Source organism: Rosa chinensis, chromosome 6 (assembly GCF_002994745.2).
Source record: "Rosa chinensis cultivar Old Blush chromosome 6, RchiOBHm-V2, whole genome shotgun sequence".
NCBI lineage: Eukaryota > Viridiplantae > Streptophyta > Magnoliopsida > Rosales > Rosaceae > Rosa > Rosa chinensis.
The window spans coordinates 35,369,678-35,397,034 of NC_037093.1; the positions used below are offsets into that span (position 1 = coordinate 35,369,678).

Sequence of the window (27,357 nt, forward strand, 5' to 3'; positions counted from 1 at the left end):
ATCAATTTCTCAAGCATTTCACAAAAAAGCCAATCCCTTTCATATTCAATTCAAATGTAAAATCTGAAAACCACAAACAAACATACCCTAAATCCAAAATCAATAACCCCCTAAACAAAACCCTAACCACCAAAACCCTAAATCAATTTCCAAAATCTTAAGTTCAAAACATTAACTCACTGTAATTTGGGATTTCCTCGCCTCCACTTTGCGTTCGAGGTATCCATCCATCGACGGCCCCAGCCATGTCGCCAATGATTGTACCTTATAATCGTGCAATCTCTTTATCAGGTTCTTCAATCTGGGTTTCGAGTGAATGAAGATGAGAGAGAGAGAGAGAGAGAGAGAGAGAGAGAGAGAGAGAGAGAGAGAGAGAGAGAGAGAGAGAGTGATCGTTTACTGTTTGGTGTTTGGATTAAGATAACGCTTTTGGTTTCTGGTCGTGTAATGACCTCGTAATGGAGGGAGGTAACAATGGGTAATTTGGACATTTCGTCCAAAGTTAGGGTTTAAGTCTGAAAAGTGGGTCCCTATGTTGGGGACACATCATCATATGACGTCATGGTTCGAGCCATTTTCAGATTTTGGACGAGGGAGATGAAAAACAGAACTTCAGGGATGATCGTGATTAAAAAAAAAATTTAGGGACTGACTTGATGTTTACCCCTAAGTTGGAGGGGGTAAACTGAATTTAGTCCAAAAACAAATGTAGCCGATATTATAATGATACTTGTCTCTTCTGTTTTTCAATTAATTTAACTTGTCTCTAATGATACTCTGTGTTATTCTTCAGGTGAATGGTTCACATTAGAGATTAATCATGGTGGAAGATTCTACAGAACTACAAGTGGTAGTCGATATTATAAGGGAGGTGAGAAGCTGTTTGTTTATAAGCTCGACAGAGACATAATTGCATGGACTTGTTTAAACAAGGACAGTCCTGAGATTCTAACTGCCTGAGGCAAAGAATTAAAATGTGGCCTCCCATATATAAGTCCCCGTTTGTTTGCCAGGAAATCAAACATGTATTTTGAATAAAAATAAATATGAAATTAATAACAAAATAAAAATATTTATTTTCAAATTTTTCCATACAAAGAAGGAAAGGGAATAGTTATTCATATGGAAAAGGGAAATGGCAAGCTCATATGGAAAATGAAAAGGAAAAATAAAAATAAAAATAAAAAAGGTGGGCTGGGCACAGGGTCCAAGAAAAATTAACTTAAGTGATTTCTAAAAAAAAATTAAAAAAAGCAAGGTTCAATTTGGACCCTTCTCAAGCGGCCAAGCAACTTAATTAGATAATTGATTGAAAAGATGCAACTTAATAGATAATTGATTGAAAAGATTAAAAAGTATATAGAAGACAGGCGTGGGATTCGAACTCTGGTGGAGAAAATGCTGACTGACTTGACTTCCACTGGAGCAACGCCCAGTTTCGTGCGAGTTGGAGCAAATAGCATATATATCAACATCTATAACATATATATAGGAACTCCCGAGGCCCCCGGGAGCCGGTAGCCTGAGGCGGCTGCCTCAAGTGGCAGCCCTCAGCGCCGGCATTGTGTTTAAACTAGTATGCTGAAGATCTTGGGTATAGAGACCCACCATTAACATATTGGTTTAAGGTTCCTAGAAGCAGAGATGGAGAATGTTTCTTAGCCATCAAGGGTGACAAAGATGTAACAGACATGCTTGCATTTCTACAAAATACAAATTTATTCCAATTGTATGTTGTTTCTGGAGGTTTTTTGATTCCTGTCTCCTTAGAAGTCAAGGACACAGAGGTACGATCCTATAGAACAGATCTTGTTCAAGTAAGGTCGTGTTTCTGGAGGTTTTAGAAGAAAAGAAGTAGTAGAGTACGAATGGAAAAATGGGATAGCTCCTCCAGATGTGGACCATGAAAAGTATTATTGACAATGTCATTGATGATTTAGAAGAAGTGGTCCAAGCAAGAGAAGGTCCTAGCAAAAGAGAAAATGTTGGATGTGTTTAAAGAATTTAACAAGAGAGATGCAATGGCAGCTCGAAGGAAAAGGGGAAGGGGGGGGGGAAATTAGAGGGAATCTATAGATTTTGGAGGGAATTGTGAAGAGTTGAGAGGAAAAAGGCGGGTAAAAGGTGAGGGACGAAAATAACCCTTAAAAAATAGCATGTGAGGCGTCATGTGACATTTTGTTATTGAAAAAATTCACCGGCGAGCTAAAGTGATAGTCGGAGTTAAAGTTGAGTGATTAAAGTGTAAATCAGACGAAAGTTGAGTGATTAAAACCGTATCTTTTCTTAATAATTAATTGAGAGAGAAAATGGTTCTGTGCAGCTGGCAAAGGGAGAGAGTGGAAAAAAGTAAAAGAGGAGAGAGTGGGTAACCATTTGGCGACGGACGGATTTAATTTTAGGATCCGGCTTCTCTGCTATAATATTAGATGCTAGGATTTGCTATAATTTAATATAAGGCTGCCACATCAGCAAACCACGATTTAATGGTTCAAGATGAAAAATTTCCGGCACCCCAATATTGATGTTGAAGCAAAAGATTATTCTCCCCTCTCCTCTCTCCTTTCTTTCCTTCTCTCTTTCTTTGTGTAGCCTGAGATCTCTTTCTTTTTTTTCAAACGGATGGTCTCCTCCTTTCTCCTCTGTTCCTTCCTCTTTTTCCTTGTATGTAATCAATGTAATTCCAGGTGAGATCTTTCAACCGAAGGTGCAAGAAAAGCAAACCCAAGAATTAAAGAATGGTCCATCAAAAATGGAAGAAGACGGAAATAGAGAATTCAGTTTTTTTCAAAAATGGTGTTAGGATTTTTAACTGATTCAAGAGACAAAATAGCTTCTTTTTCTCCAAATTTGTCATTGCTCTTCTCTGCCTTTACTCAAATGGCTAGCTATTCAATACAATCTTTCATGCTTGGCGTCCTATCGGGTCGTTCCTCGTGCGGTCCTGCCTTTTATTTTTCTAGGTTGGTTTACAGAGCAAGGGAGAGAAAGACATGCTGTAGCAACAAGAAAATTGATTTTGTATATTTTTTAATTTTGGGGCCGTGACCACTTACCCAATTTCAGCTCCAAAAATGCCCGCTTACTCCACTAAGAGTTTTTTAACCTCATTTACCCAATCTAACATCTATTGACATTATTACCCTCATTTTAATTAATAAATTACACATCTCTCTCTCTCTCTCTCTCTCTCTCTCTCTCTCTCTCTCTCTCTCTCTCTCTCTCTCTCTCTCTCTCTCTCTCTCTCCCCCTCCATCCCCCTCCATCCCCTCACCGATTTCTCTCTCCAGACTCAGGTCTCTCCTCCATTCCCCTCACCGACGACCCGACCCGACACCCAACCAATCCCCACCATCGACCTCTCCGATAGCCGCTCTGCCATCGTCACTCTGCCATCATTGACACAGAATGAATCCCCACCATCGACCTCTCCGATCGCCGCTCTGCCGGACAGAGGCGATCTGGACAGACGACGCCTGTTTTGTTTGTCAGACGTTCGGGAAGCTTCGAAGCTCCACGCTCCAAGTTTGGGTCTGGGCTTCACTCGGACGACGAGCTTTTCCCTTGGGGCTTTTCTTTCGTCAACAGAGGCGATCTGGACAGACGCCGCCGGTTTTGTTTGTCAGACGTCCGGTTTTGTTTGTCAGACGCCGATTTTGTTTCGCTCGGACGACGTCACTCTACGGCGTAGTTCTGTTGTTGTTTTTTTTTTTTTTTGGTATTTGGCAGAAGGCTTATACATGTCTAAGGAAAGGAGAAAGAAGAATGAAAAAAGAAGGTTTTATTGAGGAGTTATGCATGTCTATTGTGGGTCAATAATATGATTATTGGGAGGCAATAAATGTCTATTGGGGCAATATTAAGATTATTGAGGAGCAATAATAAGATTATTTATTTGGATAAACCTCTGAAAGTTTTCAAAATTCAAAACATCTTCATTTTTCACTAATTATTGATCCCCAATAACAAGTTTATTGGGGAGCAATAATATGATTATTGGGGGGCAATAATATGATTATTGGGGGGCAATAATATGATTATTGGGGGGTAATAAAATCAAACGTCGGAATCCGGTCACCAGTCCGGCAGTCGGATTCGGGATTCCGGTGACTGGTTGTCGGATTCCGGTCATTGGACTCTGGACTCCTGTCACCGATCGCCGGAGTCCAGTCACCGATCACCGGAGACTGCGGCCGGCCACTGGTCACCGGTGCACAGCAAGGTGGAGGATGACTTCTCTCTCTAAGTGAGAAAGAAGGAAAGGGCAAAAAAGTCCCAAAAATAAATAAAAAGAATAAAAAAAGAATTAATTGGGTATTAGGAAAATAATCCCTTAGAGTGTTTTGGGTAAATGGGGTTAAAAAACTGTTGATGGAGCAAGTGGGCAATTTTTAAGCTGAAATTGGGTAAATGATCATTTCCCTAAAATTTTCGGTCATTCGATTATATTGTGGTGACGTGGTGGGCTCACATAAAAAGTCTAGCAGATCCTAGCATCTAATATTATAGCAGAGAAGCCGGATCCTTAATTTTAATGAATAAATCTGAAACATTACTGACATAAGGTACCCTTACTGCCACTGTCAGATTATTTCGTCAATAATTTCATTAGAGTTACAAATTGTATCCAACGGTGGCAAAACTGTGACCAGTGGTGCTTAATTGGCCACCAACTCCCTAACTGGACCCATTGTGCTGTGGCCATAGGCCGTTTCGCTAGTAGTGAACGGGGAAAACAAGAGTATTTAAGGGCAACTCCAACCATGGGGTGCCAAACTCAAAATTGGCCAATTATAAGACTTTCCATCTCCAACCAAGGCTTTTTGGTGGATCTGGTCTTATAAATATAAGACTTGGAGCCATTTGAAGTCTCATATTTGAGACTTTTCCAAGACCAGGACTCGGCACTGTTCATGGAGGCCAGCATGTGGGCTGTCTCAACCCAAAAGAGGGAGGAACGCGCCAGGGGTGGAGAAGGAAGGAGACACGCGCGCCATTTGAAGGGAAGAAGGTCAGCACGCGCGCCAAGGAGCTGGAGAAAGAAGGTGAGGGGCTTTTTCATCTGCAGACGTGGGGCCCGCGAGCATTTTATGTCCCTTGCTGACCGTTGGAACCCCCAACGGTCATGAAACTGGCGGTCCTGATTGATCAGGTTTAAATATAGACGGTCCGATGTGCCCCTTTTTTTTTTACTCAACAGATTCATTTTCAATCTGATGGCTTAGATTTGAGGGGAAAAAACTTATCAACGGCTCTTATTAATTGAAGAGTTATTATTTCCTTTTTGTTCCAAAAAAAATTAAAAAATTACCAAAAAATTAAGGGGGAAAAATATACCCGTTGGAACAGTGCAACAAAGGGGTTAATAAGAATAATTTTTAAATATTATGATAAAATGTTAAATTATTTATTTTTACCTTATTTAATTAAATTAACATATTTTTAATATAATATTCATCAAAATTATACTCATATTATATTTTAGTCAAGAATAGTGAAAATAGCACCTCCATATAGCACCTCATGGTTGGAGATGAGAATTGAGTCTTATATGAATAGTGCAACAATGGGGTGCTAAAATGAGAATAGCACCCCCAAATAGAGCCTATGGTTGGAGTTGCCCTAAGGATATCAGAAATTAAAGGTAGAAGTTAATAACTTATTTAACAATGCATCAGACCTTTATAACAAGATTCCAACGGCCTCCAAATACAAAATTGAAAGAAAGTTTGATACTTCCAAAATACATACCCCGTCGGACGAACATTTATGTATCTGGGGGGGGGGGGGGGGGGGCCAGCAAAAACAGAGCAACACGCAACGGCCTCCAAATACAAATTTGAAAGAAGGTTTGATACTTCCCAAAATGAACCAATCATAGATTTTATTGAGATAGGTAAACCAAGGAGACCCCCCCCCCCGAGAACCGTATATGAAAATTTCATCCCAAAATACATACCCCGTCGGTCGCACATTTATGATTTATGTATATGGGGGGGGGGGGGCAGCAAAAACAGAGCATAAAGAGCGAACAAAAATATCGAATAGAAGTTTTTTTTTTTTTTTTTGAGAATAATATTGACTAGAAGTTGAGTGGATATATAATTAACAATGTATCAGACCTTCATAACAAGGTTTCAACTTCCTCCAACTACAAAATTGAAAGAAAGTTTGATACTTCCAAAATACGTACCTATGAGACCAAGATTAAGCTCTGCCAGACTCCCATCTATAAATACTTACCATCATAGTCCACAATGCTCCCAATTGCGTCTCGATCATTAACAAAAACAAGAGGCTTGGGCGTGAAGATCCATCGATGGGTACCTTTCCAGATTTTCTGGGTTTATTTCTGCTATGTGGGATGCTGCATTGCATTGTTGAATGCCATGTCCATTACCACGACTTTGTAGTAAGTACCGGTTTCCAACTTTTTTTATTACCATAGACACCGCCTGAAAATGAGACTCTAAGCATTCCATGTACACGGCGTTCACTTGTTTTTTTCGTACAAGTATTCTGGAATAAGAACTCAAAATCATCTTAATTATACACCAAGATACCATCTGCTAAGACGATACTAAAACTAAGCTAATAAAAAACAGGCTTTATAAGATTTTTTTTCTTTTTCACTACGACTTTTACGTCTGTTATACCTGTTTGCTGTATAACTTAATTACTGAGCATGATACACCTTTAAAATTCATCACGGCTGAGAAGACGACTGGAACTAACTCCTATATTGGAGCAGACATCTACGTTACGTTGCAAGAAATATTTTTTTTTTGTGATTTTTTTGCAATTAATTAATGTAGCTCAAGAAGGAGAACTTTACAAGATTATGTAACACAAAGAGCATGCTGGTAGTGAATGGCAGTTTTCCGGGGCCAGTCATTCGTGTGCAAAAGGGGGATACTGTCTTTGTCAATGTTCACAATCAAGGAGATTATGGAGTCACTATTCACTGGTATACTGCTAATATCTCTCTTAGGTGTAATTTAAATAAAATTAGCTTCGATGAATGCCATTATATAATTAGGTACATTACAGTTCTTATAATTCTTGTGTCCCTCAATCAATTTCATGTTTATTTGCAATGAGTTGTTATAAATTCTTTTTCGAAACATTATTTTTCATTAAGAATGATATACACGTTTGACATGTTGCAATATTGATGAGATTTTAAGAAAGAAAAAAGTATATATAACTCCTATATGGATAGCACATTGACATTGGAAATCGACTTGTACGTAGTTGTTTTTTTCTTTTCTTTTTTTCCGATAAAAGACTTGTACTTAGTTATGGCTATAACCGCTTTACTAATTTGAAGATGTGTCCATCAGCCCATCATGCATAGATGTACATTTTTCCTTCCTCTGCAACCACGTATAGATCTACGGGGGGTTTCCATCTCTAGATCGAAATTCCCATCGAAATGCATTCTTCTGCAAGGAGATGGTTTCAACCAGACACTTTGAAACGGTGACTGTGTTGATCGCTATGAGCGGTCCATCGCGTTCTTTAGTTGTCGGCAATGCTGATGCGTTGCTTATAACCCTTCCAAATTCACGCTTTGAAGCCTCCAAAAAACGGCTTTCCATCAGGGGCGGACCCGTCATTCGGTCTGACGGAGTCCGGACCCCCTCAGCTTTTTGGCAGATATATAATATTATATGTCTATTATTAATTAAACTATTGATTTATGTGTATGTGCAACGGCTGGACCCCCCTTCTAAATTGAATTGTTCACATAAATATATAATATTCTAACCCCCACCTCCCCCACTCTCTAAACCCACGTGATTGTCACTTTGTCAGGTTAAAAATAAAATATTAATATTCATTTAATTAGAAATTTAGGATAAGAGAAGAAAGTAAAAACAGAAATTAATAAATATTCATATATCATTAAATTTTGACAGCTTTTATTCTATATATTGGAGTTGGCGGTTTGCAAATTCTGTAACCTAATTTTTTTTTCTCTCGCACAGACAAAGCAAAAAGGTCTAATACCTTTATTTATTTGTTGTTATATTATATTTTTTTCCATTCTTTCATTTTGCTTTGTTAGATTGATTTTAATTTTTTTTTTGGTTTATTTTTTCACGATTGATTTTGTTGAATACTCATTGTTTATATGTAATTTTTTTTTCTTTTGCTTTGTAGATGAAAAAGTCATCCACACAAAAGACACTTGATACATGATTTACTAAAAGAAAAACGCCCGAAAATTTTGAATTTAGTGCTACCTTACTACAATCTGATATTAAGACTCAAGATTTTTAAATTATTTTTATACTATTGTTTTTTTTTTTTTTTTTTTACTTTCAACTTACGTTATGTCTGGACACCCCCCCCCCTTCTAAGATCAAATCCTGGTTCCGCCACTGCTTTCCATTCAAATTATTGGTAGAGCGTGGAGTAAAGAGCAAGTATTAAATGAACTACATTACATAAGAAAGTCATTCCGTCAAATCCTACTGTTATACATCCATGACAAAGAAAACACGGGCTCTGCAACCATAAATAAAATAAAATAATAAAAACTTAGAACTCATGTGTTTTTGTGAGATGAGCATAAAGCTTTGAATATTCAAAATACTAATTTGACCCCAATATCTAAATTTTTATACAAAAACTACCTGGGTCTCAAAGAACATAATCAAGCCCAAAAGCCAAATCCAACCCTATATCTCTTGGCCTCTTAGAGTAAGTTCATCTATTGAGGTTGAGTTAATACTATTCACTATTTTTTACCTTTCATTTTCACCATTTAGATCACTCAGTTAGATACTTTTCACAAAAGGTCACTCTGGGTCACTTTTTGGGTCAACTTCGTGACCTGCAAACTGACATTCGATGACCTTTTATAAACATTATCTAACCAGTGACCTAGATGATGGAAATGAAAGGCAAAAAGTAGTAAATAATATTGAATCAATGACATCAACGGGTGATCTTGCTTTAACATGGTGTGTTGTGCACACCAAGCAATTGCTATCATCAGGGATTCCAGCAGTGTAGTTTTGCCGTCATCCGCAAAACACCAGTTGCACCACCATTAAGTACAACACCTCTAGCATCGAAGCCACCAATAATACTGACAAAATCAAGACAATTAAAAAAGTCTTTTGAGTAGTGGCCAAAAAACATAGTGATATGAATTTGTAGAGTTCAATTTTAAGACCTCCCATTTTTTGTCGTCGACAAGAGACCCATGTTGATGCCTGGAAGCAATCTGAAGAGAAATTTGATGTTGAAAGTCAGCGCCGATGACCGATGTGCCCACAAACAGGGACCCAAAAAACGTAGGGTTAGGATTTGTGGTTGATTAGTTGTTAAAGAAAATTGAGCATTGGATGCTTGAAAAGTTAACGTCGTGTTGACTGAGATTCTGCCACAAGTCTCAAGGTGGAGAGAAGCTTGCGTAGGGCACCCGCATGGGACACGTGGTGGGGAGGACCAATCACTGCCCAGCAGGGGGGTGTTTTGGGTATTGCACTTTAGGGAGCAGGGGCAGTTTCAGAAAATTTGCACTCAAGGTGCTGCATTGCCACCAAGTTAGGGTACTAACTACTAAATGTAGTGGCCACGTTGGTTGGTGACAAAAAAAAAAAAATTATGGCTTGTTGCCGGTTGCCACAGATTAAAAGTGCAAAGTCTCATAAGTACTAACCCAAAGAGAGAGAGATAATGATTAGTACTGACTATTTGCCAACAACTGCTGAGAAATACTCTAGCTATATTGTTGAAGAAGGTATAGTTTTATCTTTATATCGACTAACTATAATAAATAGTTTTTTTTTTTTTTAATGAAAAGAGGTCAGCCCATTATATAGATTCAGTAAGCAGTACAAAAACGAAACACCCCTATGGGGTCGACAAAAAGAATCGTTCCTTAAGGAACCTTAAAACCTATTCTGAATCAAGAATAAGACCCAGGAAACCCCCAGTACACCCACTTTTTAGGAAATTCATGCACCATTATTTCAAACAAAAACCTAATGACTCCGAAGCAAATAAAGTAAAATAATCCTCAAAGCCACTGGTATTTGCGACCTAACAAGAATTTAGATAGTATTTTGGCCATAGAGGCCCAATCCATCCAACCACCCAATAAAGGGGCAATCCAAGCCTTGTAAAACCCCAGACCAATGAGCCCATAATAAATAGTCCTTATAATGGCTTTGGGGAAATTTTCCAAGTTCCAATACCTCCTTATTTTTGTACTTATGAGCAACAAAAAAAAAAAAAAAGATACTATATCATTTTTTCTCAAATTTATGTATATTATCAAGGTATTTATAATCAATTAAGTCTAATGTATCTTTTGTTGTTTATAGGCACGGAGTACATCAACCAAGAAATCCATGGTCAGATGGTCCTGAGTATATCACACAATGTGCCATTGAACCTGGTTCAAATTTTACTTACGAGGTTATATTTTCCGATGAGGAAGGAACACTTTGGTGGCATGCTCATAGTGAATGGACCAGAGCAAGTGTCCATGGTGCCATTGTCATTAGGCCCGTTGATAATACAGAGTTTCCATTTCCTAAACCTGATGGAGAAGATATTATTGTATTTGGTATGTAGCATTAACTTCACTTTCATTCATTTATTATTCTATAATTTAATAGGGCTACACACACTTTATTAGACTTTGTGTAAACCCTTAGGCCTCGTCTGGTTCGCGGGAAACAAATCAATTTCTTAGGAAATTTGATGGGAAAGGAAAACAAACTTCCCACTAACTTTCCTTTCTGTTGTTTGGAAACGTTGGGAAGTAAGGAGAAAATGCATGTTTGTCTCCATTCTAATGTTTGGTTTGTGTAAGGAAAGGAAACAAAACCATACTAATATTCTATTTTATCCTCATATATAATTACAAAATCTCATAAAATTTTTAAATAAAATGATTCACTTTCCTCCATATTTTTCCTTCTTAAAAGAAAGTTATTCCTTTCCTTGTGCACACTAAACATAGGAAAGGAATAACTTTCCTTTCCCAAGCCCCCAATTTTGTGAACCAAACGAGGCCTTAGATTTAAAATCATGGAGTTGTCTAGTTTAATTGTGATTTGTGAACGATGTGAACATACCCAAAGATGACGCAAAAAATACATATATAATATTATAAATTTTCTAACTGAAAAAATTAGATTAAAACCCATATTAATCTAGCGTGCAACTTGAATTTTTTATATGCTAGATTGAGAAGCCCTAGTTAGATAGGTGTTTGTCTCCAACCACATACACATTGAGAGATTTGTAGACTCCTGAATTCAATTTCATTTCAAGTTTCATAAGATTGATAGTCTAACTTTTTTTTTTTAGGGAAACGGAATCAGGTTCCATTATATATTAATCAACGACAACTAAAAAATCCCTCATAATACAAATCAAAGCACAAAGCATACTGCGAAAACGCAGATAGTCCTAGAGAAAACATAAAAAAAAATAAAAAAAACCAAACTAGCTAAAACACGAAACAAAAGAAAGCGTCTACACCTTTCCAACCCTGAGACAAGAGGGCGGAACAAGGTGAGAAAATTATTCAAAGCAAAAAAACAAAAGAAACGTAGACCTACACAATCCCAAGCAAGCAACTAGAATGGAGCATTGACGCCTAAGACCTCAAATGGTGTACATCTCCGCAACCATCCCAGCAACAGGTTCACCAAGGACAATATTGGACTGCAACCCTAACCTCTTGGGATAGGGTGTCCTTCTCCATGACCTCATCAACCGGGCCCACTACATCTAAAGTAGGTGCAGGCTTAGGTTTATTCCGATGACCACGGGGCCTACACTTCTTCTTCGGAATCTTTCCATCAGTAATAGGAACCTCAACTAAGCCATCAGCAAGCTTCATACGTTTTCCGTCCTCGACTCAATCCTCCTCACGAATTCGTCGCACACCCAACGCTTTAGATGGGTGTCCAAATGTCTAACTTGGAATGTACTTTGATTAGTTTATGTAGAAAACTGCAATCTTCAGTTCATCAATTATGTTGAAAGAAGAGAGTAAGGCCATCTTATAATTTTATTTTTATTGTTTAAAAAGACTTTTTTTCTCTATTTTTTTCCTTCTACTTTTGCTTAGGAAGTTTGGGTCAGCGGTGGTGGGGAGCTCCTCCTCATCTCTAATCAGGCTTGCAAATGAAGCAGGGGCGGGGGAATTCCGCTCTCCTAATTGTGATTAGGGAAACGATGATGGGGCTCCCTGTGGTGTGGGCTTTCATCATAGATTTCCAAACCTCTTTGCCTTCAGGTTTCCGATTGACAATTGCCGGCTTTTTGGCGGCTTGGATGTGATAGATGGTGTGAAGTGACTTGGGGATGGTAGGGCGTTCACTGCGGCGGAGAGGAGACAACTTCTGCTTATCTTGGAGGCAGTTGTTGGTATTGTTGCTAGGGCTTAGGGTTAAAGGTTGTGACTTTGCGGCAGAGGTAGGCGCCATGTCGGTGATTGCGACGGAGAATATGACGAGTTGGTGGCTGACGATGTGGTAGTGGGTGGTCGGTGGGTCTGGGGGTCGATGCTGTGACTAGGGTGTGGCGCTAAAGCCAACATGCCGACATGCGGGTGGCTTTTGGGCCTAGGGTTTCCCTTGGGCATTGGGTTGGAGTTTTGGGCTTCTGGGCTAGGTTCTTTTGGAATAGGTTGGGGCTCAAGTTGGCATTTTTTATCTGTATCTTAATTTTGTAAGAATTTCTCTTCTTGAAAGGAAAATTTGTAGATCTTGAGGCTTGAGGAAAGTCGACATGAGTATCCACGCTTTCTATGCAATTTCAATCTCTTGTAGGTAGTGTAGGGTAATTTTTGCGTGCGCTACATCAGTAGTTACAAAGGTTAAATTGCTTAGGACCTTAGGCAGCGACTCTATTTGACAACTCTAACGAGCGAGTCGTAATGTGTAATTTTACAGAACTTCAATTTATTTGACTGTTCTTCTCAAAAAAAATAAAAGGCAATTCTTATTCTTGTTTTTTGTTTTTCTTTTTTCCTTCTTTACAAAAAAAATCTGAGGAAGTTTCAAACTCGAAATAAAGACTATGATCCCTGGTGCAAGGAAGAAATCATCTCTTGCAGGGAAGAACTCATCCCCCACAAGAAATTGAAGAATGATTACTACAAAAATTCATTGCTTAGTATCCTACATGAGCATTCATTTTAAAAATCGTTGATGTAGTTTTGATATTCACAAAGTTAAATTGGGTATGGGGTTTGTATTTCTTATTCGACCCATTCTGGACTAGGTCTCATCAAAAAGCCCGCAGATCAAGTGGGCCGATGGAGGCCCGCCGGCCCGGAGGGCCAAAATTCCGGCCCGGCCGGTCAAAAAGCCCTCCATAGGCCCGGCACGGTGGGTAGAGGGCCGGGCTTGGTTTAGGGGTTTGAAACCCGGCCAGGCCCATAGGACCGGCCCGCCAAAAGGCCGTTAGGCTAGGCCCGTAAAAGCTAGCAAACAAAAAATATAATATAAATAACACAGAAACCGCTGTGCAGAACACCTAACTTCGCTGAATTACTGGAAACTTCTCAAATGGAATTAGGAGCTGTACCCTATATTCACGGAAAGCCCTATGTGTCTAGTTTCCAAGGAATTTCACAGTTTGTGATTCCGACTTTTCTAGAATGAGTTATGGAAATTTAAGTGAAGGCAGTTCAGCTTGAACGAGAATCTGCAACACAGAAACTGTTGTGCAGAACACCTAACTTCGCTGAATTACTGGGAACTATTCGGATGGAATTAAGAGTTGTACCCTATATGCACGAAAAGCTCCATGTGTCTAGTTTCTGAGAAATTTTACGGTTTGTGATTCCGCCTTTTCTAGAAAGAGTTATGGCAATTTAAGTGAAGGTAGTTCAGCTTGAACGAGAATCTGCAACACAGAAACTGTTGTGCAGAACACCTAACTTCGCTGAATTATTGGGAACTGTTCGGGTGGAATTAAGAGCTGTACCCTATATGCACGGAAATCCCCATGTGTCTAGTTTCTGACGAATTTTACGGTTTGTGATTCCGACTTTTCTAGAAGGAGTTATAGCAATTTAAGTGAAAGCAGTTCTGCTTAGACGGGAATCTGCAACATCTTTTACAACTTCATGTCTAGAACGGAACTTCACTGAATTACTGGGAACTGCTCGGATAGAATTAGGAGCTATACCCTATATGCACAGAAAGCCCCATGTGTCTAGTTTCTAAAGAATTTTATCTATATAGAAGTATAGAATATGTGCATATATATTCTACATGTCATGACTACGGTTGACCGATTCGATCGGATTCGAAAATATGGTAAAATTAGCTAAATTTTTTTCCGCACTTATAATTTATTATAATAATCTCATCCAACGGTCGGTTTTTCCATTTCATTTGAATTGATTGAGGTTGCCCTTTGGAGTGTATGATATATAAATATAGGTTTATAAAAGTAACTAAGTTTGACCTAGCTTATCAAATTCGAAACGAGAACCAAATTGGCTAGATTTTCTACAACCACCATAAAACATTACAATCTCTCCATCGAGTGGTTGGTTTCTCCGAATTCATTTTCCATTTCATGGTTGTTTTAGAATGAACCTCAACAATTTAAATGCAATATATAAGTCAATACAACTTTATGAGGCAAATTAGTATAGGCCAACGTCTTTGTAATTAAAATTGAAGTTTTTATCTTATGTTCACTCACATCCATCTATGGAATATTTACAAACATGATGTGAAAAAATAAGCACGTTTCGCGGTCGTCATGTCATCGGTCAACTAAGAAGATATACAAGTGACGACGGTTGACCAATTCGATTGGATTCGAAAATATGGTGAAATTGGCTAAATTTTTTTACCACACTCATAATTTATTGTAATAATCATATCCAACGGTTGGTTTTTCCATTTTTTTTTAATTGATAGAGGTTGCTCTTTGGAGTGTATGATATATAAATATAGGTGTATAAGAGTAACTAAGTTTGACCTAGTTGATCGAATTCGAAACGAGAACTAAATTGGCTGAAATTTTTACAACCACCATAAAACATTACAATCTCTCTATCGAACGGTTAGTTTCTCCAAATTCATTTTCCACTTTATGTTTGCTTTAGAATGAACCTTAACCATTTAAATGCGATATATAAGTTATACAACTTTAGGAGGCAAATTGGTATAGGTCAACATCTTTGTAATTAAAATTGAAGTTTTTATCTTATGTTCATGTACATCCATCTATGGAATATTTACAAACGTGATGTGAAAAAATAAGCACGTTTCGTGGTCGTTATGCCATCAGTCAACTAAGAAAACATACAAGTGACAACGGTTGACCAATTCGATCGATCAGATTCGAAAATATGGTGAAATTGGATAAATTTTTTACCACACTCATAATTTATTGTAATAATCATATCCAACGGTTGGTTTTTCCATTTTCTTTGAATTGATAGAGGTTGCTCTTTAGAGTGTATGATATATAAATATAGGTTTATAAGAGTAACTAAGTTTGACATAGTTGATCGAATTCGAAACGAGAACCAAATTGGCTGAAATTTTTACAACCACCATAAAACATTACAATCTCTCCATCGAGCGGTTGGTTTCTCCAAATTCATTTTCCACTTCATGTTTGCTTTATAATGAACCTCAACAATTTAAATGCAATGTATAAGTTATGCAACCTTAGGAGGCAAATTGGTATAGACCAACGTATTTGTAATTAAAATTGAAATTTTTTTTATCTTATATCCACACACATCCATCGATGAAATATTTACAAACGTGATGTAAAAAAATAAGCACGTTTCGCTGTCTTCACGCATCAGTCAACCAGGAAAACATACAAATAATTACGGTTGACCAATCCGATCGGGTTAGAAACTATGGTGAAATTGACTAAATTTTTAGCCACACGCATAATTTATTGTAATAATCACATCCAATAGTTGGTTTTCTCATTTTCTTTAAATTGGTAGAGGTTGCTCTTTGGAATGTATGATATATAAATATAGATTGGGCTAAATACTAGTTAGTACCCTGTGGTTTAGGTCCAAAATCAATTCAGTCCTTGGACTTCTAATTTCATCAAAAGCACCCCTGCACTTTCAATTTTGATCTAATAGGTCCAATTTGTTAATATTCTATTATGGATTCAAGTTATAGTTGGATTACTTGTTGAAAAATTATTTATTTTTAATAGTAGGACTCACTCCTAAATTGACTATGCAGACCACCTCGACATCACATCATAAAACATAGGCCATATATGAGTCACATTAACAAGTTAAATAACTCAATTGTCGGAAAACTAACAAATTGGACCTATTAGATCAAAATTGAAAGTGCAGGGGTGTTTTTGATGAAATTAGAAGTTCAGAGACTGAATTGATTTTAGACCTAAACCACAGGGTAGTATTTTGTATTTAGCCCATATAGATTTATAAAAAAATTGGTGTCTTTAAATATTTATTATAAATAAAGCCCACAAGGCCCGTCCCGAAAAAGCCCGCAAGGCCCGGCTCGAAAAAGCCCGCAAGGCCGACTTTTTATGGACGGGCTTGGATCCTTAGATTTACAATAAAGCCCGGCCCGGCCCGGCCCGTTGACGAGCCCTACTCTGGACTAATATTTCTTTGAGTTTCTTTGAGCATCCACATTTAACTTTAATGTAGAATTACGTGTGTGGCAGGTGTCTTTGTAATTCTACCAATATCTTTATTAAATATAACTTTCTTACCAAAGATATCTAGAGGGAGAGTGAGAGCGAACTCTAGCTTTGTCGGCGGTTTTCACGCAGTGCTCATTGTCGACGCTCGCCGTCGACGGGTTTGGCTTTGGTTGTCATCGGCGTCTGAGGAGGAACTGTGTGTGAAGTAGATCGATCGGTGGTTTTTGAGTGAAGTAGATCGGAGGCTAACGTTTTGATTTGCAGAGCGGCAAAGACGATCGACGGGGGAAGGTCGGCGACGTTACAGGGCAAGGTTATATCGAATAGGCGCCGGATTTGGGTTCGTGCGCTCTTGGTGCGCGGATCTGGTTGGGTTTTGACTGGAGTTGTCTTGTTTTTTATCTTTGTTGACTGAAGAGAGATGAAGTGGTGGAAAGGTTGACCGCCAGAAGTTCAGATGCCGCCAACGGCGGTGGCAGCGACTGCCTGGCACTGTATTTGGGCTTCTGTTCCAAGAACTCAGGTTTGGGCTTGTGCCTTTGGTCCTGGGCCCAATTTGAGTAAGCAGAGTTCAAAGAAGAGCAAGAAGACCAACCTATTGCTGAGATTGTTAGTTGCTAGATTTTAATTTCTGCTATTAGACAATTGGGTGCAAGTCTTGTTTAGTTAGGGGTAAACTCTATAAGCTTTTTTAAGATGTTTCTAGTTGTGATTTGTACCACAATTGCGTGTCGGCAAATTAGACTAGATGAATGATTTTTCCTTAGAAAGCGAGGCTATTCTTGTTTAGTTAGGCTTGCGTCATGCGAGCGTCCCATTAGACTTTAATGAATTTAGTTTAGCTTAGATAGATTATCCGGTTTTCCAAATGTTCTTATGTAAGTTTTGTTAGATTCTGGCCTGTTTTCATGGCTTGATTACTAATGCAATGAACTTCTATTCAAAAAAAAATTTCTTTATTAAATATTTTTTTCTTATCAAAATTAACATTATTACGACAAAAGGTGTCATAGTATTTACAAAAGTTGATTTAGTATGTTGATAATGAGTTTTAGATATCTATAGTAAGTTTATGTTTGTCTTCCTTTTATGCTTATGGGTATATGACCCCATATTGTTAAACTAAACTTGTAAATTTATATTTATCCTCTTTTTATATTTAAAATTGTAGGAAGTTGGTATAATACTACTGAAGATGTGAACGATGTGGTTGCTGAGGACCTCCAAGATGGTAGTGACACTCCTAACTCGGATTGCTACACAATAAATGGACAACCAGGAGATTTTCTCCCATGTTCAAACGGTATTTGCTTAAATTCGTAGTATTTTGAATAAAAATAAAAGTAGAAGACTTATGGATTCTAATTGGTAACTAAACATGTATTTCACATGGGTTAGGATCAAGGGACACATTATTTGACACATTTTTTTACACTCTTTGTTAACCTTTAGATTTCCCTACATCCAATGGTTTAAAAGCTCCACTAATTAATGTGGCAATAATATAGAAATATATATATATATATATATATATATCTTTCTTAAAATTACAAAAAATAAATAAAAATCAAATAAACACAATCTACCGGCAGTACCGATACCTACAAGCCACCATTGTCAATTGCAGAACAAGCGGATGAGAAGAAAGATTCTTCTTCTTACAACCCATGAATGTACCAATCAATTAAATTTTAAGAAAAACATGTTTCACTTAATAATTGAACAAGAGATATTGCAATTGTAATTAACCCTTAGACCATGCATGATTGGTGTTCTGGAAAGAGTCTCCATGTCCGCCATTGATGGAGGCTAACTAAAAGAGAATTTCACAGAGAGAGAGAGAGAGAGAGAGAGAGAGAGAGAGAGAGAGAGAGAGAGAGAGAGAGAGAGAGAGAGAGAGAGAGAGAGAGAGAGAGAGAGGTCTTTGTGTTCTTGGTTTAATGCACTGGTTATTCAATTGGCGTCAAGCTCGGGTCTTTAGGGGTGGTGGTGGTGGCGCTGCTGCTACTGTTGAGTTCTTGTGTTATTTTTATCTTATTTGTTAGTTTTGTATTTTTACCAAAAACAATTTATTTATGTTTCAATTTTAATATCCATTAATGAAGTTTAAGAACCATTGGATGCAATTAAATCTAAAGCCTAGGAAAGAGTGTAAAAAAATGTGTCAAAATATGTGTCCCTTGATCCTTACCCATTTCACATAGAAACTAGAATATACATTTTGTGATGGATAATTAATTAGGTAAGACACAATGTCACATTGATACTACATAAACTCCAGACACACGTAAAAAACATCTAGTTTCTTTCTATGACTTACAATTTTGAATTTTCTTAGTGAAATAATATTATAATATGAAAATCAACATTTACTCCCTTTATATTATTTATTTACTTCAGCAAAAAGTAACAATCGAGAGTTTTTCTATTGAAACTTCTAAATTTACTCACTTGACCTTTATGCTTTATCAAATACTAAATCTATTCATTAAACCTCACTAAAGTTCCTCAAATAAGCTCACTCATATAAGTCGACTTTTGCTCTGCTAGGGTTTTATCCCTAGCCGAAAAACTGATCGAGAGTTGGGCAGCGATGGCGGCGGAAGATAGGACAGGGACTCTTGCCTTGTCGAATGTGGCCATAGTGAGCCTGGTTGGGGGCGGAGACTTAATCCACGACCCTTTCTTTTAGGCTGTGTTTGTTTCACAGATTTTGGGCATTGGGAAAGGAATGTCATTCCTTTCCTGTGTTTGGGAGTGACAATGGAAGGGAAAATGCTTCCCAATGGAAAGGAAAAAGAGGTGAAAAATGATTCCCCCCAACCCACCCAGGATCCACTTTCCCAATGGAAAGGAAAATTATTCCTTTCCTTTCCACCAACCAAACAGAGCCTTACCTCTGTGGTCGTTTGCTTAACAAGAAACCGGTGATCATTCAGTCGTTTTTGGCGGCGATCTCTGGGATATGGCGGTTGAAGGAGAAGGTACTGATCCGTGAGGAAGAGGGGGGGATCTTCGTGTTCCAATTCAAGGAACAGGAGGTGAAAGACCGGGTTCTACACTGCAGCCCTTGGTACTACAATAACTCGATGCTGTTGTTGGCGGACTACGACGGGGCTAGCCCTCTGCCGGAGATTCCTCTGCCTGTTTAGAGGTTTGGGTGGCGGTGAAGGGTCTGAGAGTTGCCATGCGCAATGATCGGGCTTTAACCCGGATTGGCAATGTTTTGGGAACTTTTGTTAGGGCTGACCAACTTGCGTTGCGGAGGAAGGAGGCTGTCCAACGAATCCGGCTGAGCCATGACGTTGGCCGGCTGGTCTGGGCTAAGCGTGAGTTTTGTTGCTCGCCAGATTTGACGGTGGTGCTTGAGTTCCAGTATGAAAAGTGCCATGGCATCTGTAAAGGATGCGGTTTCTTTACTCATGCCGGAAAAGGCTGCGACAAAGGCTTGCTGCTGGGGGAGGCTGAGATAGATGCAGAGTTGTCGCCGGATGTAGCTACTACGCCATCGATGGCACCTGCGTTGAAGGAGGTCGTGGTTTCTGGGTCTGTGGTGCCGGAGGTTGGAGGTGGACTGGTTGCAGGCATGGTTGTGCAGGTGGATGCGGAACTAGGTCAGAGGTTTTCGGTGGGAAATCCTGATTATGCATTAGGGTTGACTGTTGAGTCTGGGTTGACCAAGGAAAGGGCCAGTAGGCCGTTTGTTGGGCTATTTGGGTCTGAGGGTTGTGGTCTGTTTTCATTTGGACACCCATCTAAAGTGTTGGGTGTGCGACGACTTCGTGAGGAGGATTGGGTCGAGGATGGAAAACGCATGAAGCTTGCTGATGGCTTAGTTGAGGTTCCTGTTACTGATGGGAAGATTCCGAAGAAGAAGGGTAGGCCCCGTGGTCATCGGAATAAACCTAAGCCTGCTCCTGCTTCGGCTGTAGTGGGCTCGGTTGATGAGGTAATGGAGAAGACCACCCTACCCCAAGAGCAGTGGCGGAACCTGAAACTTCTCAATGGGGGGGCCAAAAATATTGATAAATTTTTTTTTCAACCATTGATATTTACTAGAAAATTCAAATACAAACAAATATTGAATAACAAAAACGAAAAATTATTTTTTCTTCATTTTCGATGCCATATATTAAGCATCCATTAATATTCTCCTTTAAATGCGCCTTAATTAATAATTTATAGAATTCTATAAGCTAAATAAGCCAACTAATGAAGTTAATTATTATAATTATCAGTTTACAAGGAGTAATTATAGTTAAGACTTCAATTTGGGGGGCCATGATTGTAAATTATAGTTTAATTTACTTTTAATTAGGATAAAAACACAAGCCAATCAATAGCTTAGCAGCATTTTTCAAAATAATTGGGGGGGGGGGGGGGGGGGGGGGGGAGGGCCAGGGCCCACTCCGGCCCCATATAGTTCCGCCATTGCCCAAGAGGGTTAGGGTTGTAGTCCAACATTGTCCTCGATGAAGCTGTTGCTGGGATGGATGCGGAGATGTACACCAATTGAGGTCTTAGGCGTCAATGCTCCATTCTAGCTGCTTGCTTGGGATTGTGTAGGTCTGCGTTTTCTTTTGTTTTTTTGCTTTGAATAATTTTCTCACCTTTTTCCGCCCTCCTATTAGGGTTGGATAGGTGTAGACGCTTTATTTTATTTCGTGTTTTAGCTAGTTTGGTTTTTGTCTGCTTTCTCTAGGACTATCTGCGTTTTCGCAGTTTGCTTTATGCTTTGATTGTATTAGGAGGGGTTTTTTTGAATCCCTCTAGCTTGATGGAGAGTCGTCGTTTGATTAATATATTCGGAACATGATTCCGTTTCCCTCAAAAAAAAAAAAAAAAACTCACTCATATACTTTACAAACAAACTAAGATCTTTATAATAAAAAACTTAGTCATTTCAATGATTTAATTACTCTATAAATCTTAATTACATCTCCATTCCTTAATCAGACAACATAAATCTCTTATCCAATAAAAAAAAATCAAACACAAATGAATCATGAAACTATTATGCTTTATTATTTTCCCTATCCAAATTTGTTCTCATTTTTTCTTAATGTTTCTCTATTTTCTGTACCTCATGATTCATTACTTAAATATTTATTTATTTATTTTTATTTGCTAGCTCTGTTTTTTTTTTCTTCTTCTTTTTGCAAATATAATTGATAGATTTAGATTTAGGTCATAATACAATTTATGTTGTTCTCCCTAACCAATATGCGTTCAATGTGCATATCATACATTTCATTACTAATAGAGAAGTACCCTCACATATAATTTATTGTCATTGTTGTCTTACAGCTAGTACGTATCGCTTGCAAGTGGAGTATGGCAAGACATATCTTCTTCGCCTTATTAATGCAGTTATGAATGTAGAAATTTATTTTGCAATTGCTGAACATAGCCTCACTGTTGTCGGTATGGATGCATCATATGTTAAACCTATTGTGACAGACTTTATCATGATTGGTCCTGGACAAACAATGGATATTTTGATCACGGCCAACCAGCCTCAGGGCACATACTACATGGCCGGTAGACAATATAACACTGTGAGGAAGGATATTTTAGACTATGATAATTCAACTGTGACAGGAATTCTCGAGTATAAAGGCAATTACACACTCCCAACGCACCCAATTTTTCCAAGTACCCTACCTACCTTATTTGATTTAGTAGCAGCAAAAAAATTCACAGATCGTCTCAAGAGCCTGGCAACCATAAGCCACCCAGCAGATGTGCCGAAGAATTTAACCACCAGAATGTACTTAATAGCTTCATCTAATTATGGTTTCGTTAATCACTCTGGTCAGTACGAAACTGGCGTAGCTGCTAGTTTAAACAATGTAAGCTGGGCTAACCCATCAACAGATGTGTTACGTGCATACTACAGGTATTTCCTATTCATCATTTTGTTCGTTGAAGGTTAATAATTTTGTGATCTGTGCTTCATTCAAAGATAAGAAAAAGCTTAGTGTAGTCCATAAGTGTTTATTAGATAAAGATAGTATCATTAGGAATATGGATGAATGCATTATTTGATTTGAGGTACCTTGTACAATTAAAATAAACTTATGTTCAAATCATATTGTTGTTGTGTAGGAACATGGAAGGATTTTATACCTCAGACTTTCCTAATTTTCCACCATCATTTTATGACTTCGCGTCAGAAGATTATCCTGATACTACGATCATAACTGCCAAAGCAACCAAGGTCAAGGTATTAGAGTACAATGAAGAGGTTGAAATAGTGTTCCAAGGTACTAATGTGCTTGATGCTTCTGAGGATCATCCCATGCACATGCATGGCTATAGCTTTTATGTAGTTGGATCAGGTACTGGAAATTTTGACAATGAAACAGACCCCAAAGCGTATAATTTGGTTGATCCTCCAAAGATGAATACTGTTTCACTCCCAAAAGTAGGATGGGTTGCTATTAGATTCAAAGCAAGTAATCCTGGTAGGCTTCTTTTGAAATAAGCTGCACTAAATTCACTTTAAATTTTGGAATATTGATATCATTAATGGTTACACAAAGTTGGTTCAATTAATTTACTGTAGATGATTATTTCAGGGGTTTGGTTTTGGCATTGTCATTTTGATCGACATTTGACTTGGGGTATGAGCTTTGTGATGATAGTCAAAGATGGAGATACACCTGAGACGAGCATACGTAAACCACCCCCAAACATGCCTCCATGTAATGGTTCACCAACCATCAGGCTACAACCTTTTGATATGCTCAGAAAGATAGCAGGTGAGTAAATCATGCTTTCTTGTATAACTAGTCAAACTAATATTGTATTCCACATGATACAAAAGTTTCCAGGTTGAAATCGAATAAAAAAAACTAATATGGAAAATAAGTTTATATATATACACATACACACATATTATTTGATTGTTGAACGAATAAGAATATATATATATATATATTTCATGCCAGTAACATCAAATTTTTGTTATCCAAATACACAAAATTGAAGATGGAAACAATTAATTTTAGAAGATTTTGCAGCCGTACTTGCATCTTCATATAACTCAATTAAAAAAGGCATTGTTGTAAAAATGTGAAGAAATTCCAACAAATGAAACAAGAAAATATATAATTTCATAGTATCATGGGAAAAAGAGTGATAATAGATATAAGAGAACAAATTGAAAGTAAGAATTAGTGTAATATATATAGATTTTTATGTATGAAAACTCATCGATTCAAGACGTGGAGAGCACTGTCCAAAGAAAATTCATCCCTTATTACATAGGGTTGAATAATGAACATCTCTCATAGAAATAACAATCTTAAGAAACTCTATTGAACCTTAATCATCTGCACCGTATAATTAAAATAGATATGTCCTATAAATTTATATGTGAACTAAAGGTGGGTCAGGTGTTTTTGCTAGATTAGTTGCATTTTGGTGGATTTGTACGCGGAGTATGGGTATCTCCTCACAACTGATCCCACATATGTATGCGATCATCTCAAGTTCTTATTCACATATATCATACCATAAACAAGACATATATGTCTTCTAACTCTAAGTTTTTACCTTTATATAGGTCACACTCACATATAATCATACTTAGTCTCATTAATCATACAGCGATTAGATTATAAAATTATAAAATCGTTAAAAATATAATAAGATAATAAATTAAAATTTTAAAAACCCCACAAAAAGAGAAATAATTAAATAAAAAATAAACTTTAAATTGCAAAAAATTCTAAGGTTAATTAGTCATCCCTATTTTGAATAAAGATCATCATATAGATTTCATTAATTAAGATCAGGCCAGAATGATCATTACATACTCTTCCGCTACGATTTATAGACTCTAGAGCGCTTGAACAAAAACGACAAAGGGGATTTGTCGGGTCCCGTACGTTACGCCATCTCCATCACCTCCGTGCCCGGCTAGGGTAGCCCCGTCCAGATAAGAAGTTGTGGTGAAGCTACGCTAATATATAGGATATATCCACTCATTAGACATATATTGCTCACTTATTTAAAGTAAGCTTATTCAATTATGAACTAGTTTTGCACAGTAATAGGGTAAAGTTTAAACAAACTAGATTAAAATCCCCTTCCCATTAGGGAAGGAACTCTCAACCAACACACTAGATCATCTGCAGCCAAAAGTCGAAGCCCAGAAACCAACCATGCACCAGCCACCAGGCCCGAAGTAGATGCCCAATTAGCATCAAGCATAGTCGAACTGCCAGAAACCCCCAAGACGACGACGCCGCCATCTGAGGTACCAACTTTAACGCCCTTCTTGTTGTTGTACGGAGTCGAGATGGAGCTGCCTGGCCAGAAGATCAGAACACGATGATCCAACGAGCGAGAAGCAAGCAGTCGCGTCGCCTCCTCCCTCGCAAACAAACTCCTTTTTGTGGGAAAAATACCTTTCAGAGTTTCTATGAACACCGCATACAAACACACCCCCCCCCCCCCCCCCCCCCCCCCCCCCGCTTCTAACACCCTCCAAAATGATAGTTAGGTAAAAAGACCCATCAACATTCATTTTGAGCATCATATATGCTTCTCCAAGAAAAAATGGTCACTCTCCCATATTTGCAGCTAGAAAATTGCCATGAGAGTAATACACAGATTAAAAATCTTGAGCAACCAAAGAATTAGGTTTAGACATTAGTCTCCAGCCTTGCTTAGCTGGATAGATAGATTTTGAGCATGCACATGTATTCTCTCCAAAGACCTCCAGTGTACCTTCTTTTTTTCATCTGTACCGCCCAAAAAAATTGGGCACACAACTGCTGTAAATCATCACATAAAGACCTAGGCAATATGTAATAATTCATCACATAAATAGGTAAGGTTTGAGCTACTACTTTGATTAAAACCTCTTTACTTCCAGAGTTGAGAATTTTGGAGCGCCAACTAATAATGTTTTTAGTTAACCTCTCTTTCAAATAGGCAAAGATGGTAGCTTTGGATTACCCTACATGTATTGGCAAGCCTAGATAGAGACCATGCTCTGACACACATTGTACCGCAAGTATAGCAGCTAGTTGGGTTTTTTAATGCATACTAACATTGCCACTAGAAACAACACTAGACTTCTGCAAATTAACCTTCTGGCATGAAGCTCTTTCATACAAAGTGAAAAAGTGCTTGAACTGTTAGAATTCTCTGATAGTTCATTCCCCAAAAAGATCGAACACTATTATCCGCAAATAGCATGTGATGAATAACAGGAGTTGTAGGAGACATAGATAAGCCTCTGATAGTACAATTTTGAACTGAAGATGATATCACAGAAGACAACACTTCTGCACACAGAATAAAGAGGTAAGGAGAAAGGATCTCCTTGCCTAATGTTGCACTTAAACATTGATAATGCTAAAGCCAAATAAAGTAGACTAATGTTCTATACCGGTATTAATTAGTTCATCATTGTTCTTTAGAGGTTGAGACTCTAGGTTTCAGAATGTCTTTATTTTCTTTACTTCAGTCAAGTTTTGAGAAGAAGTTCTAGGAAGTTGTAGTTTGAAGTAATATATATGTGAGAAACTGAAAAGTCACCAGATGAAATAAAAATAAAAAACTAACACAACTAATAGACTGTGGCATTGGGTTTAGAAAGGCTAGTTAACGCCTGCAATTGTCGTTTGGTTCCTATAAATGATTCTAACTTTATCCTAATTTGTTTAAGAAATGAAAGTGGAAGAAGATATATCTAGAGTTGCTCACTCGGCTTAGGCTTTAGTAACTTATTCTCAACTTGCAAGCAAGATAAGGAGCTACATTTACTCACTTGTTTTTTTTTTTTTTTTTTTTGAGGAGCTACAGTTACTCACTAGTTCGCATATTTCTAACTTAGGCTTTAGGGGCTAATATAATAATATTTGAGATATTCGTAGTATTATAGCTCAAATATTATCATATTGCTTTTTGATATTTTTTTTGTTAAGCTTTGGAATGATGGCATTATCTAACTTGCTAAATTCATTATTGAAGTCACGGAAATTAGTTATTCAATTTTAGTTTGGTGTGTTGATCAATATCAATATTTGCAACTATAATAAATAAATAAAATTCAGAAAGAGCAAGTTTTCCTCAGTACTTAATTACTTTTTTTTTCTATAAGAAAAAAAAAAAAAAAAAACTAGACGGAAGATCGAATCTATACGGCACCCGCCGTTAAAGTTGACTACTTGTATTCTATAACTTGATCAGTTCTTTCAAGAGGCTTAGTAGTGCAGAGTATGAATAAGTTATGAATTGCTTTATCTGTTATTGCAGGTGACTCAAAATAGCTAGTTGAAATCCAAGTTGATGAGCTCATGGACTTCTGCAGGTCTTTTTTTTTGTATTTCATTTTAATTCAAGAATAATTTGTAAGCTTTTGAAGTCTGTTACTTTATGTCTTTAAGTAGTTTAGACTACAAGCTGATTTATTGAGGAGAAAGTTTTAGGAAGTATAAACCGAATAATTCATTTGTATAATAATAAGTTGAAAGAGTTCCTCTACCTAAAATAAAGACAATAAGAGTTTATGTGTTTGTGTATTGGTGTGACAATACATCACTTGTTTTTTAAAAAACCTATCCCATTGCTACATCACTTTATTATAAGGAACTAATTTACATTATTATATATGACATTAGTTCACTATGCCAAAAAAGGTCGTATGAAGAGTCTGTTGTTGTGAAAGGTCTA

The 27,357-nt window shown here is 37.6% G+C and overlaps 1 protein-coding gene across 1 annotated transcript; it reads left to right on the plus strand.

The window, feature by feature from the left end:
• The first annotated feature begins 6,319 nt into the window (after positions 1-6,319).
• Positions 6,320-26,969, plus strand: LOC112173596 (putative laccase-9). The gene is made up of 8 exons (XM_024311270.2): positions 6,320-6,412; positions 6,816-6,967; positions 10,344-10,588; positions 17,837-17,968; positions 21,973-22,564; positions 22,774-23,132; positions 23,247-23,429; positions 26,941-26,969. Exons 1-8 carry the CDS (start codon positions 6,320-6,322, stop codon positions 26,952-26,954), a joined length of 1,770 nt encoding a protein of 589 aa, XP_024167038.1. The 3' UTR covers positions 26,955-26,969.
• The last annotated feature ends 388 nt before the right edge of the window (positions 26,970-27,357 follow it).